The sequence below is a fragment of the Zea mays genome, chromosome 7 (genome assembly GCF_902167145.1).
Source record: "Zea mays cultivar B73 chromosome 7, Zm-B73-REFERENCE-NAM-5.0, whole genome shotgun sequence".
Classification (NCBI taxonomy): domain Eukaryota; kingdom Viridiplantae; phylum Streptophyta; class Magnoliopsida; order Poales; family Poaceae; genus Zea; species Zea mays.
Window position 1 is genome coordinate 100,045,608 of NC_050102.1, and position 18,615 is coordinate 100,064,222.

General features: G+C 43.6%; 1 protein-coding gene across 1 annotated transcript; it reads left to right on the forward strand.

The window, feature by feature from the left end:
* The first annotated feature begins 15,067 nt into the window (after positions 1-15,067).
* On the forward strand, positions 15,068-18,350 carry LOC103634041 (uncharacterized). The gene is made up of 5 exons (XM_020541613.2): positions 15,068-15,647; positions 15,741-16,973; positions 17,057-17,175; positions 17,257-17,306; positions 18,344-18,350. Exons 1-5 carry the CDS (start codon positions 15,104-15,106, stop codon positions 18,348-18,350), a joined length of 1,953 nt encoding a protein of 650 aa, XP_020397202.1. The 5' UTR covers positions 15,068-15,103.
* The last annotated feature ends 265 nt before the right edge of the window (positions 18,351-18,615 follow it).

Consider the following 18,615-nt stretch of genomic DNA (forward strand, 5'->3'; position numbering starts at 1 on the left):
TCACTCCCTCTCTCGACTTGCTTGTATCCTCTACTATGAGCACTTAGGTGCAAGATAATACAAGTCTCCTTCCCTCGCTGGATGTAGGACCTTCTCTTGTCTGAACTAGGATAAATCTTATGTCTCTTCTTGCATCAACCATCCGGGACAAGGGTATGCAGCACAAATTTACTAGTTGGTTAGGACTCGCGGGTTCAAAGCACCGACATGTTTCAAATGGGAATATAGTTGTTACTGTGTACGGCGGACTGTTCGGCCTGAGGGCGCGGACCGTCTGCATGTGCGCAAAATGTGTGCTGCTAGCACATAACAGCTAGAAATGTTTGGGGGCATATAAATAGAAGTGGTGCTCATGTGTGAGACCTCTCTCGGCCATTCCTAGCACACATTGAGCACATTTGTGATCCTCCAACTCACTCTCTCACACTCTTTGCTTGGGATTGAATTCTAGTGAGAGATTGATTGTTCCTAGTGCATTTGCATCAATTGGTGATCCTTGAGGCACTAGGTGATACACCGGCAAGCGTCATCGACTTATTATTCTTGGAGGTTGCCGCCTCCTAAACGGCTTGGTGGTGTCTCTATCGAGCTCTCCCTGAAGGTTGTGGAGGAGCCGCGGTGGTGATTGTGAGGGTTTGCGCCTACCTCGTCGGAGCGGCATAGGAGACGCTAGTGGAACCGAGGTATTAAGTGATTCCTTGTTTACTTGGCTCAAAAATCAAGTTGTGTCTTGTGAAAGAGGAAATGTGCCCTTGGGCCATTTCTAAGTGTTTTGTGATTAAGTGCCTAACACATCACTTTAATTTAACATACAATTGTGAGTATGAGCTTAGAGTAAAAGAAGAAGCAAATTGAGAATTGTAAGGATAAATTGCAAACTCCACAATCCTAGAAAAACAAAGGTATGATTCTAGCACTTAGTAAATTGTTTTTTGTACTAACTATGTTCTACTAAGTGCTAGGGAAATTTTCAAAACGAGAGAAATTTAATTGGAGAAGTTTGGCTAAGGGTAGCCAAACTTGCACAAGCCTGCGGTGCACCGGACTGTGTCTGGTGCCAGGTTGGTGCACCCGGTGAACAAGGCACTCTCGAGAAAAGTCCAGGGCGCCACAACTATAATTCACCAGACTGTCCGGTGTGCACCGGACTGTCCGGAGTGCTAGCCGCGTGCCTGGCTAATGGTCTGTAGCGAGATCAGCGGGCGCCACGTGTGCCCGGCCAATGGTCACCAAGTGGCACCGGACTGTCTGTTGTGTTGTGGGACCAGAGGCTGGCAATGGTCGGCTTCACCAAACAAGGAAGGCAATCACGCATTGTTCACTGTCCAGTGGTGCACCGGACTGTCTGGTGCGCCCATAGATAGAAGGCAATCAGGGCCTTCCTAATGAAGGAGCAAGGGCTCCTTTGGCCCTTGGGGGCTATATAAGAGGCCCCTAGGCGCCTCCATTAGTACACCAATCATCCTTCGAACATCCTACGACACCGAGACACTGCGACCACGCTAGAGCTTTGATAGTTTGAGATCCGAGCAAGTGTTTGAGTTGTAATTCTGTTGTGCTATTCTTGTGCTCTTCTCTCTCGACTTTGTGTGCGTGAGTTGCTACAAGTTTTTCTTGTGTGTTTGCTTCTACTTCCCCCTTTTGTGGTGTATTTTGAGATCAACTGTGTAAGGGTGAGAGACTCAAATTTGTGGAGATTCCTCACAACGGGGAAAAGTTGAGATAAGAAAGAGAATTGTGGTACTCAAGTTGATCAGTGGATCACTTGAGAGGGGTTGAATGCAACCCTCGTCCATTGGGACACCACAACGTGGATTAGGTAAGCATTTTACGCTTGACCGAACCACGGGATAAAAATCGTCGTGTAACTTGTCTCTTTACCTTATAGCAATTCTACTCTTTCTAGTAGTTCACTTCACTTCAAAATTGCTCTAAGTTTAATACTCACCTTGTGAGAGCAATTAAGTGAAGTTCTCTCCTCTCATCCTCTTCATTCGTACTTGGCTTTTGATTTCACTAATCCAATATTAGTCCAAGTTTGTTTTATTGAGCTATTTTCACAGGATCACCTATTCACCCCCACTAGGTGCTCTCCACTGGTATCAAAGTTGTTCTCTTCATCAAGGGACTAATCGCCCAAAGAGATGGATCCTAAGGGCAAGGGGACCGTGATCAACGACAAGGAGAAGGAGGTCATCAACGTCGACGAACCAAAAGGTGACAAGATCACCGACTAAGGCTCGAATAATAAGAAAAAGGATGGGAAGAAGAAAAGGTGCATCAAGAAGATCATCTACTACGACAACATGCTTCCTCTTCTTCACCAAGGGACGACGACGAAGAAGATTCCTCATCGAGAAAGAAAATAGTTAATCAAAACTATTCTTTTGATTACTCTCGTATCCCTTACAATTCAAATGCACATTTGTTGTCTATTCCACTTGGAAAAACCCCTCACTTTGATGGAGAAGACTATTCTTTTTGGAGTCATAAAATGTGTAGTCATTTATTTTCTCTCCATCCTAGTATTTGGGAAATAGTGGAAAATGGAATGCATTTTGATAGTAGTGATAATCCTGTATTTATTAATGAGCAAATTCATAAGAATGCCCAGGCTACTACTATGTTGTTAGCATCTCTATGCAGGGATGAGTACAACAAAGTTAGCGGCTTGGACAATGCCAAGCAAATATGGGACACCCTCAAGATTTCTCATGAGGGAAATGATGCCACGATGATCACAAAGATGGAACTGGTGGAAAGAGAGATAGGAAGGTTCGCCATGAAACAGGGAGAGGAGCCAACTGAAACCTACAACTGGCTCAAGACCCTGGTCAACAAGATTTGAAGATACAGAAGTACAAGATGGACAGATCATGATGTCGTTCGACTCATGCTAAGGTCATTTACCGTTATTGATCCCCATCTTGTAAACCTTATTCATGAGAATCCTAAGTACACAAAGATGACACCCGAGGAAATCCTCAGAAAATTCATAAGCGGACGCATGATGGTGAAGGAGGCGAGGTACGTTGATGACATTGCCAACGAACCGCTTCCTCTCTACGAGCCGCAGCCCGTTGCACTCAAGGCAATGACCAGCAAGGAGGTGCTACCTAACAAGGTGGCACAAGTGGAGGTTGTTGGACTCAACGAGGAAGAAATGGCGATGGTCACTAAGCGCTTCAAGACTGCATTGAAGAGACGCAAAGAGTACCCCAACAAGAACAAATCTAAGGGAAAGTGTTCTTGCTTCAAATGTGGTAAGTATGGTCATTTTGTTGCACAATGTCTCGATAATGAAAATGACCAGGGACAAGAGAAGAAATGGAAAAAGGAGAAGAAAAAGAACTACCAGAAGGCAAAGGGCGAGGCTCACATTGGCAAGGAGTGGGACTCTGACTGCTCTTCATCTGACTCCGACGATGAGGGACTTGCTGCCTCTACCTTCGACAAGTCCTCCCTCTTCCCCAACGAGCGACGTACTTGCCTCATGGCTAAGGAGAAGAAGGTATGTACACAAGATACTCCTAAGTACACTTCTTATAGTGATGAGGATTTTGATGATGAGGTAGACTATAGCGATCTCTTTAAGGGTTTAGATAGATCAAAAGTAGACAAAATTAATGAATTAATTGATGCCCTTAATGAGAAGGATATGTTGTTGGAAAAATAAGAAGATATTCTTTATGAAGAACATGATAAACTTGTTAATGTTGAAAAATCTCTTGCTTTAGAGGTTAATAAAAATGAAATTCTTTCTTCTGAATTGTCTTCTTGCCATGAGTCTATTTCTAGCCTTAAGAGTTTAAATGCTGATATAAATGCTAGAATAGTAAAATTAAATATTGCTAGTTCATCTATGGAGCATGGTTCTATTTGCAATAGATGTAAAGATTTTGATGTTGATGCGTGTAATGATCATGTTTATACTATTATTAAGTTGAATGATGAAGTTGCCAATCTTAATGCTCAACTTAAAATTTGCAAAAACGAATGTGAGAAGATAAAATTTGCCAGGGATGCCTACACCATTGGTAGACATCCCTCCATTAAGGATGGACTTGGTTTCCAAAAGGGAACAAAGAACTTAACAAGTCAAAAGGCCTCCAATCTCATCAAGGAGAAAGGGAAGGCACCTTTGGATAGTAGTTTGCATTCTTTATATAACAAGAAGAATCATGCTTATTTATATGCTCATGTTAAAAATGCCTCCAATGTTGCTCATCATGTGGTTGCTATGATCATAATGTCTTACCTATGCGTCATGATGTTGTTTTTGATTCTCATGACATGTTTGCATCATCTAGCTCTTCATTTGCTCATGGTAGGAGTAGATCTAGGCACCATGTTCATAATGTTGTCTCTAATGCACCTAATGGTCAAACCATGCTTTATCATACTTATGATGCTTCATATGTGTTATACTATAAAAATGATAAAGTTGTTGCTAAAAATGTGGGGCATAAATGCATGAAAGGCAAGACTTGCATTTGGATTCCAAAATCTTATGTGACTAACCTTGTAGGACCCAACAAGAGTTGGGTACCTAAATCCCAAGCCTAAACTACCTTACAGGTTTATGCATCCGGGGCACAAGTTGGATTATTGATAGTGGATGCACAAACCATATGACGGGGGAGAAGAACATGTTCATCTCCTGTGTCAAAAACAAGGATTCTCAAGACACAATTATCTTTGGATATGGAAATCATGGCAAGATCAAAGGTTTGGGTAAAATAGCCATCACTACCGAGCATTCAATTTCTAATGTATTCTTAGTGGAATCGCTTGGTTATAATTTGCTTTCTTTAAGTCAATTATGCCATATGGGTTATAATTGCTTATTTACAAACATTGATGTATCTGTCTTTAGAAGAAGTGATGATTCATTAGGTTTTAAAGGTGTATTGGATGGCAAGCTTTATTTAGTTGATTTTACTAAAGAGAATGTTGATTTAGATGCATGTTTAATTGCTAATACTAACTTGGGCTGGCTCTGGCACCGCCGTCTAGCACATATTGGAATGAAGAACCTTCATAAGAGCAACTCCAACAGTCTAGCTAAATCAACTAGTATCGGTAAAAATAGAAAAAACGACATCCAAAACTTGATCCAATAGATACTCTTTCTTCCTCGCTTCTCTATCCTGCTGGGTATCCCGTCAAGGCCACTGGTCATCTTTGACGAGCGCGCTCGCCCGCCATCTCTTCCCGTTCTTGTGCACGTGTCTGCAAATACGATGAGCACGAATAGACACGTAAAGTACAGTCCGGTCCAGTTCAAAAGCCAAAGAATAAAATGGGTTTGCTAGGTCCATCGTGTGATACATCTCCCCAGGCTGCTTGAAGTATGTGTAGTACCTTGTCTCGTCGGTCGATGATGTGGACAGTCAATTTCGGGTACCTCGGCACAACAGGGGGTTTTCAGGTGATTTGAATATGGATAAACAAGATTTATAGAGAGTTTGTTGGTTTACCTCATCGTTTAAGAAGTTGTCTATTTTTTAGAGTTATCATAAAACTCTAAATTTAGTTAGAATTATAGCTAGACTCTTGGAGTTGCTATAAGCTTCTAAATGGAGAACATGTGTTACGACTAACAGATTTCTGTTTTGAGAAAGACAAACCTTGTGCAACGTGTCTGGTAGGGAAGCAAGTGGGAACAAATCATCCAAGCAAAAACGTGATGACGACATCAATATCAGTGTAACTTGTTCATATGGATCTCTTCATACCCATTGCTTACCTTAGCATCGGGGGAAGTAAGTATGGTCTTGTAATTGTTGATGATTTTTCCCGCTTCACTTGGGTATTATTTTTGCAGGATAAATCAGAAACTTAAGGAACATTAAATTGCTTCCTAAGGAGAGCCCAAAATGAATTTGAGCTCAAGGTGAAAAAGACCAGGAGCGATAATGGATCTGAATTTAAGAATCTTCAAGTGGAAGAATATCTTGAGGAGGAAGGCATCGAGCATGAGTTCTCCGCTCCCTACACACCACAACAAAATGGTGTGGTAGAGAGGAAGAATCAGACGCTCGTCGACATGGCAAGGACGATGCCTAGAGAATACAAGACACTGGGACAGTTTTGGTTGGAAGTCGTGAATACGACTTGCCATGCCGTAAACCGCCTCTACCTTCATCGCCTACTCAAGAAGACAACATATGAGCTCCTAACCGGTAACAAACTCAATGTTTCATACTTTCATGTATTTGGAAGCAAATGCTACATCTTGGTTAAGAGAGGTAGACATTCAAAGTTTGCTCCCAAAGTTGTAGAAGGATTTTTATTAGGTTATGATTCAAATACAAAGGCATATAGGGTGTTCAACAAATCGTCGGGATTGGTTAAAGTCACTAGTGGTGTTGTATTTGATGACACTAATGGCTCTCCAAGAGAGCAAGTTGATCTTCATGATATAGATGAAGATGAAGTTCCAACGGTCGCAATGAGAACCATAGCAATAGGTGATGTGCGACCACAGGAACAACAAGAACATGATCAACCATCTTCCTCAACAATGGTGCAACCCCCAACTCAAGATGTGGAACATGTACCTCAAGATGAAGGCATGGATAAAGGGGGAGCACATGAAGAAAAGGACAAGGAGAAAGACGTACCACAGGCGCCTCCAACTCAAGTCCGGGCCACCATTCAAAGGAATCATCCGGTTGATTAGATTCTTGGTGACATCAGCAAGGGAGTAACTACTCGTTCACGATTAGCTAATTTTTGTGAGCATTACTCGTTTGTTTCTTCTATTGAGCCTTTTAGGGTAGAAGAATCCTTGCAGGATCCAGATTGGGTGTTGGCCATGCAGGAGGAACTCAACAACTTCAAGAGAAATAAAGTGTGGAGCATGGTGCCACGTCCGAAGCAAAATGTTGTGGAAACCAAGTGGGTGTTTGAAAGGGAAATGTTCCCTTGGGCCATTTCTATATTGTTTTGGTGATTAGATGCACAACACATTATGCTTGAACTAACATGATGTTGAGCAAAAGTGTTTGAGGCAAAATGAGCTCGGAAGAGGACTTAGTGCAAATCTCTATGGATCAAGCAAAAAGGTATGCTCTGGACACTAAGTCAATTGATTTGTGTGCTAATCATGTTTGTATAAGTGTCAGGGACTCAACTAAGTCAAGTCCAAAAGAAACAAAGGAAGACAAAGGAAGAAACATAGAAAAGGTGTTGGACCGTGCAACACCGGACAGTCTGGTGCACGATCCGGCCAACTGGGCGCTCTCAGGAATTCTGGCCTACATCGGCTATAATTCACTGGACCGTCCGCACGAGGCACCGGACCGTCCGGAGCCAGCGGCCAACGGCTAGTGGCCACGTCAGCACCAGGCCAACGATCAATAGGCGCACCGGATAGTCCGGTGCCCCCCAAAAGCGGAAACCAGCCAATCAGAGGATTCTCTGTCGTGTCCAGCGCGCGTACTGTTCACATTGGACAGTCCGGTGCACCCGCGGACAGAAGGCAACCAGGGCCTTCCAAATGGAGCTCCAACGGCTCCTAGCTCCCTTGGGGCTATAAAAGGGACCCCTAGGCGCATGGAGCAGAACACCAAGCACCCATTGAACATTCTACAACGTCGAGACTTCGCAAACACGCACTTGCTTCATCGTGATAGAGATTAGAGCACTTCTTTGAGTTGTAACTCTGTTGTGCTGTTTTGTGTGCTCGTTCTTGTCTTGTGTGCGTGTTGTTGCTGCAACTCTCACTCTTGTGTGTGTTTCTATTTCCCTTACTCTTGTGTTCATTTGAAATCATTTGTGTAAGGTGTGAGAGACTCCAAATTTTGGATATTCCTCACAACGAGATATTGTTGAGATAAAGAGAACTATGGTATTCAAGTTGATCTTTGGATCACTTGAAAGGGGTTGAGTGCAACCCTCATTCATGAAGTAGGCAAGTATTCTACTTGACCGAACCACGAGATAAAAATCGTTGTGTCACGTGTCTTTATTCTTGTGTGATTCTCTCTCTATCTCCATTCACTTCACTTGCATAATTGCTCTAAGTTTAATACTCATCTTGTGAAGAGCAATTAAGTGAAGAAGTTTACTCCGCTCGTACTCCTCGCTCGAACTTGGTATTAGCTTTCACTAATCCAATATTAGTCCAAGTTTATTTTGTTGAGCTATTTTTATAGGATCACCTATTCACCCCCCTCTAGGTGCTCTCAGTGTTCCGCAACAAGCAAGATGAGCATGGACTGGTGACAAGAAACAAGGCTCAAGTTGTGGCAAAAGGATATGCCCAAGTCACAGGTTTGGATTTTGAGGAGACTTTCACTCCTGTAGCTAGGCTTGAGTCGATTCACATTTTATTAGCCTATGCTGCTCACCATTCTTTTAAGTTGTTTCAAATGGACGTGAAGAGCGCCTTCCTCAATGGACCAATCAAGGAGGAGGTGTACGTGGAACAACCTCCTGGCTTCGAGGATGACACGTATCCCGACCATGTCTATAAGCTCTCTAAGGCGCTCTATGGGCTTAAGCAAGCTCCAATAACATGGTATGAATTCCTTAGAGTTTTTCTTATTTCTAATGTTTTCAAGGTTAGGAAAGCGGATCATACTCTTTTTACTAAGACTTGTAATGGTGATTTGTTTGTATGCCAAATATATGTCGATGATATAATATTTGGTTCTACTAACCAAAAGTCTTGTGAGGAGTTTAGCAGGGTAATGATGTAGAAATTCGAGATGTCAATGATGGGCGAATTGAACTACTTCCTTGGATTTCAAGTGAAGCAACTCAAGGAAGGAACATTCATCTCCCAAACAAAGTACACTCAAGACTTGCTCAAAATGTTTGGAATGAAGGATGCAAAGCCAACTGAGACGCCAATGGGAACCGACAGACACTTAGACCTCGACAAGGGAGGTATGTCCATTGATCAAAAGACATATCAATCTATGATAGGTTCATTACTTTATGTTTGTGCTAGTAGACCGAATATAATGCTTAGCGTATGCATGTGTGCTAGTTTTCAGTCTGACCCTAAGGAATGTCACCTTGTGGCCATGAAGTGAATACTTCAATATTTAGTTCATATGCCTTGTTTCAGGATCTGGTATCCAAAGGGGTCTAACTTTGACTTAATCGGATATTCAGATTCTGACTATGCCGGGTGCAAGGTTGATAGAAAGAGTACACCGGGGACTTGTCAGTTTCTGGGAAGGTCCCTGGTGTCTTGGAGCTCAAAGAAACAAACATCTGTTGCCCTATCCACTGATGAGGTCGAGTATGTTGCTGCAGGCCAGTGTTGTGCGCAACTACTTTGGATGAGACAAACCCTCTAGGACTTTGGCTACAATCTAAGCAAAGTCCCACTCTTATGTGACAATGAGAGTGCAATCTGCTTGGCGGATAATCCTTTTGAACACAGCCGCACTAAGCACATAGACATCCGACATCACTTTTTGAAAGATCACCAACAAAGGGGAGATATCGATGTTTGCCATATTAGCAACGAGAACCAGCTAGCCGATATATCTGGTATCCAAAGGGGTCTACCTTTGACTTAATCAGATATTCATATTCCAACTATGTCGGGTGCAAGGTTGATAGGAAGAGTACATCGGGGACTTGTTAATTTCTAGGAAGGTCTCTGGTGTCTTGGAGCTTGAAGAAACAAACATATGTTGCCCTATCCACTGTTGAGGCCAAGTATGTTGCCGCGGGCCAGTGTTGCGCGTAACTACTTTGGATGAGCCAAACCCTCTAGGACTTTGGCTACAATATGAGCAAAATCCCACTCCTATGTGACATGAGAGTGTAATCCGCTTGGCGGATAATCCTGTTGAACACAGCCGCACTAAGCACATAGACATCTGACATCACTTTTTGAGAGACCGCTAGCAAAGGGGAGATATCGATGTTTGCCATATTAGCATCGAGAACCAGCTAGCCGATATATCTGGTATCCAAAGTGGTCTACCTTTGACTTAATCGGATATTCAGATTCCAACTATGCGGGGTGCAAGGTTGATAGGAAGAGTGCATCGGGGACTTGTCAGTTCCTGGTGTCTTGGAGCTCGAAGAAACAAACATTTGTTGTCCTATCCACTGTTGAGGCTGTGTATGTTTCCGCAGGCCAGTGTTGCGTGCAACTACTTTGGATGAGGCAACTGGATCAACTACCACTTGTGAATTTTTCAAAATTTTAGTGAAAGTATACTTGGTTTTTTTGATCAAAACCCTCTTATTGCAAAAACTACTCTCTTCTGGGGGAGAAATTTGATTATGGGCAAAAGGGGGAGTTTCTGGCTTTTGATCAAAACTTGTCTTGAAAAATATTTTGGTTTGCCAAAACAAAGTATTTTTGACATAAAGGTAAGAAAATGAATTTGTTTTGCGAAAACAAACGAAGTGGTGGCAAAATGATCCCAATATGCCAAATCCTATGACAATTTAATTGGTTTTGAGTTTGACATCAATTTGCACCTTTTTGCTCTCATTTGAGTATGTTAGTACATTTTAAGTTACTTTTGATGTGTTGGCATAAATCACCAAAACGGGGGAGATTGAAAGGGAAATGTGCCCTTGGGCCATTTCTAAGTGTTTTGGTGATTAAGTGCCTAACACATAACTTTGATCTAACATACAACTGTGAGTATGAGCTCAGAGTCAAAGAAGAAGGAAATTGAGAATTGTAATGATAAATTGCACACTCTACAATCCTAGAGAAACAAAGGTATGATTGTAGCACTTAGTAAATTGTTTTTGGTACTAACTATGTTCTACTAAGTGCTAGGGAACTTCTCAAAATGAGAGAAATTCAATTGGAGAAGTTTGGCTAAGGGTAGCCAAACTTGCACCAGCCTACGGTACACCGGTCTATGCCCGGTGCTAGGCTGGTGCATCCGGTGAATAGGGCGTTCTTGGGAAAAAGCTAGGGCACCACGACTATAATTCACCAGACTGTCCGGTGCTGTCCATAGTGCTAGCCGCGCGCCTGGCCAACGGTCGACAGCGGGATTAGCGGGCGCTATGTGTGCCCGGCCGACGGTCACCAGACGGTACCGTACTGTTTGGTGTGCCACTGGACTGTCCGGTGTGCCATGGGACCAGAGGCTGGCAACGGTCAGATTCACCAAACAAGGAAGGGAATCACGCACTGTTCATTGTTCGGTGGTGCACTAGACTGTACGGCGCGCCCACGGGCAGAAGGCAATCCGGGCCTTCCTAATGAAGGAGCAACGACTCCTTTGGCCCTTGGGGGCTATATAAGAGGCCCCTAGGCACCTCCATCAGTACACCAAGCATCCTTTGAACATCCTATGACATTGAGACACTGCAACCACGCTAGAGCTTTGATAGTTTTGAGATTCGAGCAAGTGTTTGAGCTGTAATTCCACTGTGCTGTTCTTGTGCTCTTCTCTCTCGACACGTGTGTGTGAGTTGCTACAAGTTTGCCTCGTGTCTTTGCTTCTATTTCCCCCCTTACTTTTATGGTGTATTTTGAGATCAACTGTGTAAGGGTGAGAGACTCCAATTTGTGGAGATTCCTCACAACGAGAAAAAGTTGAGATAAGAAAGAGAACTGTGGTACTCAAGTTGATCAGTGGATCACTCGAGAGGGGTTGAATGCAACCCTCGTCCATTGGGATACCACAACGTGGATTAGGCAAGCATTTTACGCTTGACCGAACCACGAGATAAAAATCATCGTGTAACTTGTCTCTTTTACCTTATAGCAATTCTACTCTTTCTAGTGGTTCACTTCACTTCAAAATTTCTCTAAGTTTAATACTCACCTTGTGAGAGCAATTAAGTGAAGAAGTTCTCTCCTCTCATCCTCTTCATTCAGACTTGGCTTTTGATTTCACTAATCCAATATTAGTCCAAGTTTGTTTTGTTGAGTTTTTTTACAGGATCACCTATTCACCCCCTCTAGGTGCTCTCATCTTGATAGAGTAGCAAGTGAGAACTTGGAGTCCACCTCAACGGGGATTAGGGGTGATCGGCAAATCACCGATACCACAGGAAAAATCTCGGTGTCTCTTTTTCCATTCTAATTGTTTCATTTGCAAGTAACTAGTGAGAGCACCTAGAGGGGGGGTGAATAGGTGATCCTATAAAAACAGTTCAACAAAAACAAACTTGGACTAATATTGGATTAGTGAAAGCAAGAGCCAAGTTCGAATGAGGAGTATAAGAGGAGTAAACTTCTTCACTTAATTGCCTTTCACTAAGTGAGTATCAAACTAAGAGCAATTATGTAAGTGAAGTGAATAGAGAGAAAACCACAGTAAGATAAAGACAAGTGACACGGTGATTTTTATCTCGTGGTTCGGCAAATAGAATACTTGCCTACTCCACGTTGTGGCGTCCCAATGGACGAGGGGTGCACTCGACCCCTTTCAAGTGATCCAAAGATCAACTTGAATACCACGATTCTCTTTTTATCTCAACAATATATCGTTGTGAGGAATCTCCACAGTTTGGAGTCTCTCACGCCTTACACAAATGATCTCAAATGAACACAAGAGTAGGGGGTAGAAACACACACAAGAACTAGAGTTGCAGCAACAACACAAGCACAAGTCAAGAAAGAGCACACAAAACAACACAGCGGAGTCACAGCTCAAAGAAGTGCTCAAATCTCTATCACAATGAAACAATTGTGTGCTTGCGAAGTCTCGGCATTATAGGATGTTCAATGGGTGCTTGGTGTGGAGCTCCATGCGCCAAGGGGTCCCTTTTATAGCCCCAAGGGACCTAGGAGCCGTTGAAACTTCATTTGGAAGGCCCTGGTTGCCTTCTATCCGTGGGTGCACCGTACTGTCCAGTGCACACCGGACAGTGAACAGTGCAACAACTACGAATCACGTGATTGGCTGATTTCCTGTTCTGGGGGCACCGGACCGTCCGGTGTGGGGCACCGAACTGTCTGGTGCTCCTGTTGACCGTTGGTCTCCGACCGACGTGGCAACTAGCCATTGACGGCTTGCACACCGGACTGTCTGGCACCTTGAGCGGACGGTCCGGTGAATTATAGCCGACGCAGGCTAAAATTCCCGATAGCATGTCGTTGGCCGGACCGTGCACCGGACCGTCCGGTGCTCTTCAGTCCAGCACACTTTCTCTTTTTCTTTCTTTGTTTTCTTTTGCTCCTTTTGGACTTGACTTTATAAAGTCCCTGACACTTAGACAGACATGATTAGCACACAAAACATTTGACTAAGTGTCCAGAGCTTACCTTTTTTACTTGGTTCATAAAGATTTTGCATTATGTCCTTTTTCAAGCTCAATTTGCTTTATATACCTTTGCTCATACATCATGTTAGTTTAAACATAATGTGTTGTGCATCTAATCACCAAAACAATATAGAAATGTCCCAAGGGCACATTTCCCTTTCAATCTCCCCCTTTTTGGTGATTTATGCCAACACATCGAAAATCAACTCATATTGAACTAACGTATCCAAAAGAGCTAAAAAGTGCAAATTGATGTTAAATTGAAGACCAATAACATTATCATAGGATTTGACATATTTGGATCATTTTTTCCACCACTTGGTTTGTTTTCGCAAAAATAAATTCATTTTCCTATCTGTATTTCAAAAACACTTTGCTTTGGCAAATCAAAATAACTTTCAAGACTAGTTTTGATCAAGAGTCAGAAAACTCCCCCTTTTTCCCATAATCAAATTTCTCCCCCATAAGAGAGTAGTTTTTGAAATAAAAGGGTTTTGATAAAAAAACCAAGTATACTTACACTAAAATTTTGAAATTCACAAGTGGTAGCTAACCCAATTGCTTTGGCCTTAACTTCTCCCCTTTGGCATTAAGCACCAAAACATAAGAACTATTTGGCCTTTTAACCCCATTGCCTCACAACTATTTCAAGTAAAACCAATGGCAATGAGAAAAACACAGATAGTGACTTGGAACAAGATACATTGATATGGAATGCAGTGGAAGCCTCTTCTTTGTCCAAGTCCACCTTTTCCCTTTTAATCCATCTTTGAGACTATATCAAAATCACTCAAGCAAACACATTAGTCTCAAAGGGTCAAGTTGTAGTACATCCTCCCCCTAAACATGTGCATCATTTTCATAAGGACTTGTGAGGTCCAGGGATGACTTGTACAACTTGAGCACCAAAATGCATAAAGACAGAAATGCTTAAAAGAACAAGATCAAAGGAATAAAATACATGTATGCTATAGATCAATCCAAGTTCTGTGAATCTAAGACATTTAGCTCACTACGCAACCTGCAAAACCTTTTCTCATCTAAAGGCTTGATGAAGATATCGGCTAGTTGGTTCTCGGTACTAATGTGACAAACATCGATATCTTCCCTTTGTTGGTGGTCTCTCAAAAAGTGATGCTGGATGTCTATGTGCTTAGTGCGGCTGTGTTCAATAGGATTATCCGCCAAGCGGATTGCACTCTCATTATCACATAGGAGTGGGACTTTGCTCAGATTGTAGCCAAAGTCCTAGAGGGTTCGCCTCATCCAAAGTAGTTGCGCGCAACACTGTCCTGCGCAGTGTTCGGCTAGGCGCCGCCTAGGCGGCGATTAGGCGCGCCTAGGCGCTAGTCGACACGCTGCCGCGTAGCCTAGGGGCCTATGCGTCTTCTAGGCGGCCGCGGCGCCTAGGCGGCGTCCAGCCGCGCCTAGGCGGCGAGTAGGCGGCGAGTGGGCGGCGCGCAGCGCCTAAGCGGGCGCGCAGGCGGGCACGCGCAGGCGCGCGGGCGCGCAGGCTGGCGCGCGGGCGAGCGCGCGTTACATTTAGCGCGCGTTACTTTTAGCGGGCGCGCGCGCGTTACTTTTAGCCAGCGCGCGGTAGTTTAGCCTGCGCGTAGAAACTGTTGCTCCCCCGCCGCCGGCTCCCTGCTGCTCCCCCGCCGGCTCCCCCGCCGGCTCCCTGCTGCTCGCCCGCCGGCTCCCTGCTGCTCCCCCGCCGGTGAGTTCTCCTCCCCCGTCGGCTGCTCCCCTCCCTGCTCATCCCCCTCCCCTGCTTTCCTCCTTTCCTCCCCTGCTTTCCTCCCCTGCTGAAACTGCTTTCCTCCCCTGTGCAGTGTACAAGTGAGCAGTGTACAAGTGAAAGAAATCAAAGGATTAAGGTTTAAGGATGTCATCAGAAACTGCAGCTGCACCTTCTGAAACTGAAGCAGCTAGAGCGAATCTCCTAAAAAGAAATTCAGATGATGTTGGATGGGAATATGGTGTTCTTGTTGATGCTAACAACAAAGACAAGGTGAAGTGTAAATTCTGTGACAAGGAGATGAGGGGAGGGATTTATAGGTTGAAGGAGCATCTTGCCCATGTTGGAAAGAATGTGAAGAAATGCACGTCTGCAACACCGCAGGCTCTAGAGGCTAAAGAGAAGTGCAAGAAAGCAATTGAGGCTGCAAAAAGGAAGAGGGAGGAGAAGACTGTTCGTGAGCTAGAACTTAGAGAGGAAGTGAATGTATCTAGGGTTGGAGAGGAGTCAGAAGAAGTCACTTGTGTTGGAAGCTCACAGCCTCACAAATTAGGGCCAATTGACAAATGGACACGTGCTATTGATCCTACCAAGGCTGATTCATTCAAACAACAGCAGCTGAACAAGGAACTATGGAAAGAAAGAGAGCATGAGGTGCACAAGTTTATTGCAAGATGGGCCTATAATCATGGTAAATTGCTAGTATACGATGTTGTTTTCACATTTTAAAATTCATGAACTGAACACATTTTAAAATTAGACTTCATTTTTTAATCATTGGCAGGAATACCTTTCAATGCATGTGACAATGATGAGTTCAAGCAAATGTGTGAAGCAATTGGACAATTTGGACCAGGACTTACACCTCCAACTCAAGATGCCTTTCGAGGTAGTTTGCTGGAAGAAGAATATGAAAGAACCAAGTGTTTGCTGCAGGAACGTGAAGCCGAGAAGATGAAAAATGGTTGCTCTATTATGACCGATGCTTGGTCAGATAGAAAGAGGAGAAGCATAATGAATATATGCACTAATTGTGCTGATGGAACCTCCTTCATCAGCTCAAAAGAGATGTCAGATGTGTCACACACAAGCGAAGTCATTTTTGAATTAGTGGACAAAGCAATTGAAGACATTGGTGAAGAAAATGTGGTGCAAGTAGTCACTGACAATGCCTCTAACAACATGGGAGCAAAGAAGCTATTGCTTGAGAAGAGACCACAAATATTTTGGACCTCTTGTGCAGCTCACACAATCAACTTGATGCTCCAAGGAATTGGCAAATTGCCTCGGTTCAGGAAAGTGATTGACCAAGCAAAGTCATTTACCATATTTGTGTATGGCCACACAAGAACATTGGAGTGCTTGAGATACTTCACAGAGGGGAAAGAGCTAGTGAGGCCAGGAGTGACTAGGTTTGCTTCATACTTTCTCACTTTGAACAGTATGCAAGAGAAGAAGGACCAGTTAAGGAAGATGGTAGTTCATAGCAGGTGGGACTCATTAAAGGATGTGAAATCAAAGAAAGGAAAAGAGGCCACAGCTACTATATTGAGTCCAGCCTTTTGGAAGGATGTGAAGCTAATGTTGGCTGTTTTTGAGCCATTGGTCAAAGTCCTCCGTTTGGTTGATGGGGATGTGAAGCCATCCATGGGTTTCCTTTATGGAGAGCTACTAAAGGCAAAAAGAGAGATCAAAGAGGCCTTTGGCAATGTTGAGTCTCGATTCAAAGATGTTATGGCTGTAATTGAGAAGAAGATGAATGGAAGACTTGATTCTCCATTGCATTTGACAGCTTTTTTGCTGAATCCACACTATAGCTATGCTAACCCATCAATATTTGATGAGCCCAAAATGAATGAAGCCTTCATATCTTGTGTCGAGCAATTTTATTATCATGATGAGGACCAACAAGAACAGGCTGCCAACTTTGAATTGAAAAAATTTCAGAATAGAGAAGGACCATTTAGCAAGAAGCTTGCAAGAACTTTTCAAAACTATGATTACAATCCAGGTAGAGGTACTTAACTACTTATTTGCTGTTTTCTACCATGGTTGTTTGCTGTTTTTTAAACTAATAGAGGTGTTTCTAATTTATTTCAGCATCATGGTGGCGGTTATATGGAACTGAAACACCAGCTTTACAAAAGATGGCTACAAGGATATTATCTTTGACATCAAGCTCTTCTGGTTGTGAAAGAAATTGGAGTGGGTTTGAAGGGGTTAGTACCTATCTATTAATCATTTCAGCAGTACTATGATTAAATTTCAGAACTGAAAATGCTTTTGTTTCTAATTTATAGATACACACTAAGAAGAGAAATAGGCTGACTACAACCCGCCTCAACAAGTTGCACTACCGGAATCAGCTTCTTTGCCGTGTGTTCTAAACACACGGCAAAGGCTATTTTACACTCGGCAAAGCCTTTGCCGAGTGTAACACTCGGCAAAGAAGGCTCGGCGAACTGTACATCGGCAACAGCTTCTTTGCCGAGTACTTTTTGTCGGGCACTCGGCAAAGACTTTGCCGAGTGCCATTTGGCACTCGGCAAAGAAAAGTCACCGTCACGGCGCCAAGTGACGGTGACGGATCCTTTACCGAGTGCCAACGGCGACACTCGGCAAAGACTGGTCTAGTGGACCCCACAGCCAGTCTCTGTGCCGAGAGCCCTAGTAGGCACTCGGCAAAGGAGGTTTCTTTGCCGAGTGTCTGGTGGACTGGCACTCGGCAAAGAACCCTCCAGTGGGCCCCTTTGCCAGTCCCTTTGCCGAGTGCCTTGGCAACGGCACTCGGCAAAGACATCTTTGCCGGTTCCCAGGTTTCCTTCTTTGCCGAGTGCCATGGTCAGCACTCGGCAAAGATGGCTTTACCGGTTCCCAGGTTTCCTTCTTTGCCGAGTGCCATGGTCATAGCACTCGGCAAAGCGACCTTTGCCGAGTGTTACACTCGGCAAAGTGACCAGGATGTCCCTTTTTTACTTGTTTTTGCTGTTCCATCCAAACAAACAAAAGATATATATCATTCACATCACATTATATATCATTCACATCACAGAATCAACACATTTATCATCAACACCATATATATCACAAATATCACCACATAAATCAGGTTTCACAGCACATAAGTCTCATTAAGTATCTCACAAGACCAAGTATAACTAACATCACCAACACTCACAAATATAAGTTTGGATCATCACAAAACAGATATAAGTCTGGATCATCACTAACATCACCAAGTATCTCACAAGACCAAGTCTAGCCAAACATCACCAACACTCACAAGACCAAGTCTGGATCATCAACGAGGTGGGCATCTGGACTGGTTCGGCGAAGGGCTGGACGAAGCATGAGGGTTGTTCGACGCCGCCGATTGACGCTGCACAGAGAATAGATTGTATGTGTGAGAACATATGAATATATATCATGCAGTACTAAAATTTTGATACTCACAGGAGTAGTGAACTCAGCAGGGTCAGTTGCAGGGAACAACGGAGGTGGTGGAGCATGACCCTGTGCGGCGCCAAGGCTCTGCACGTACGCGAACAAATCCGACATCCTCTTCTCCAGCTCCTCACGTTGCCTCCTCTCATCATCTAGCTGAGTCTGTAATATTTCGCCCTAATGTTACGATAATGCAAAGAGAAGATATATAAAAA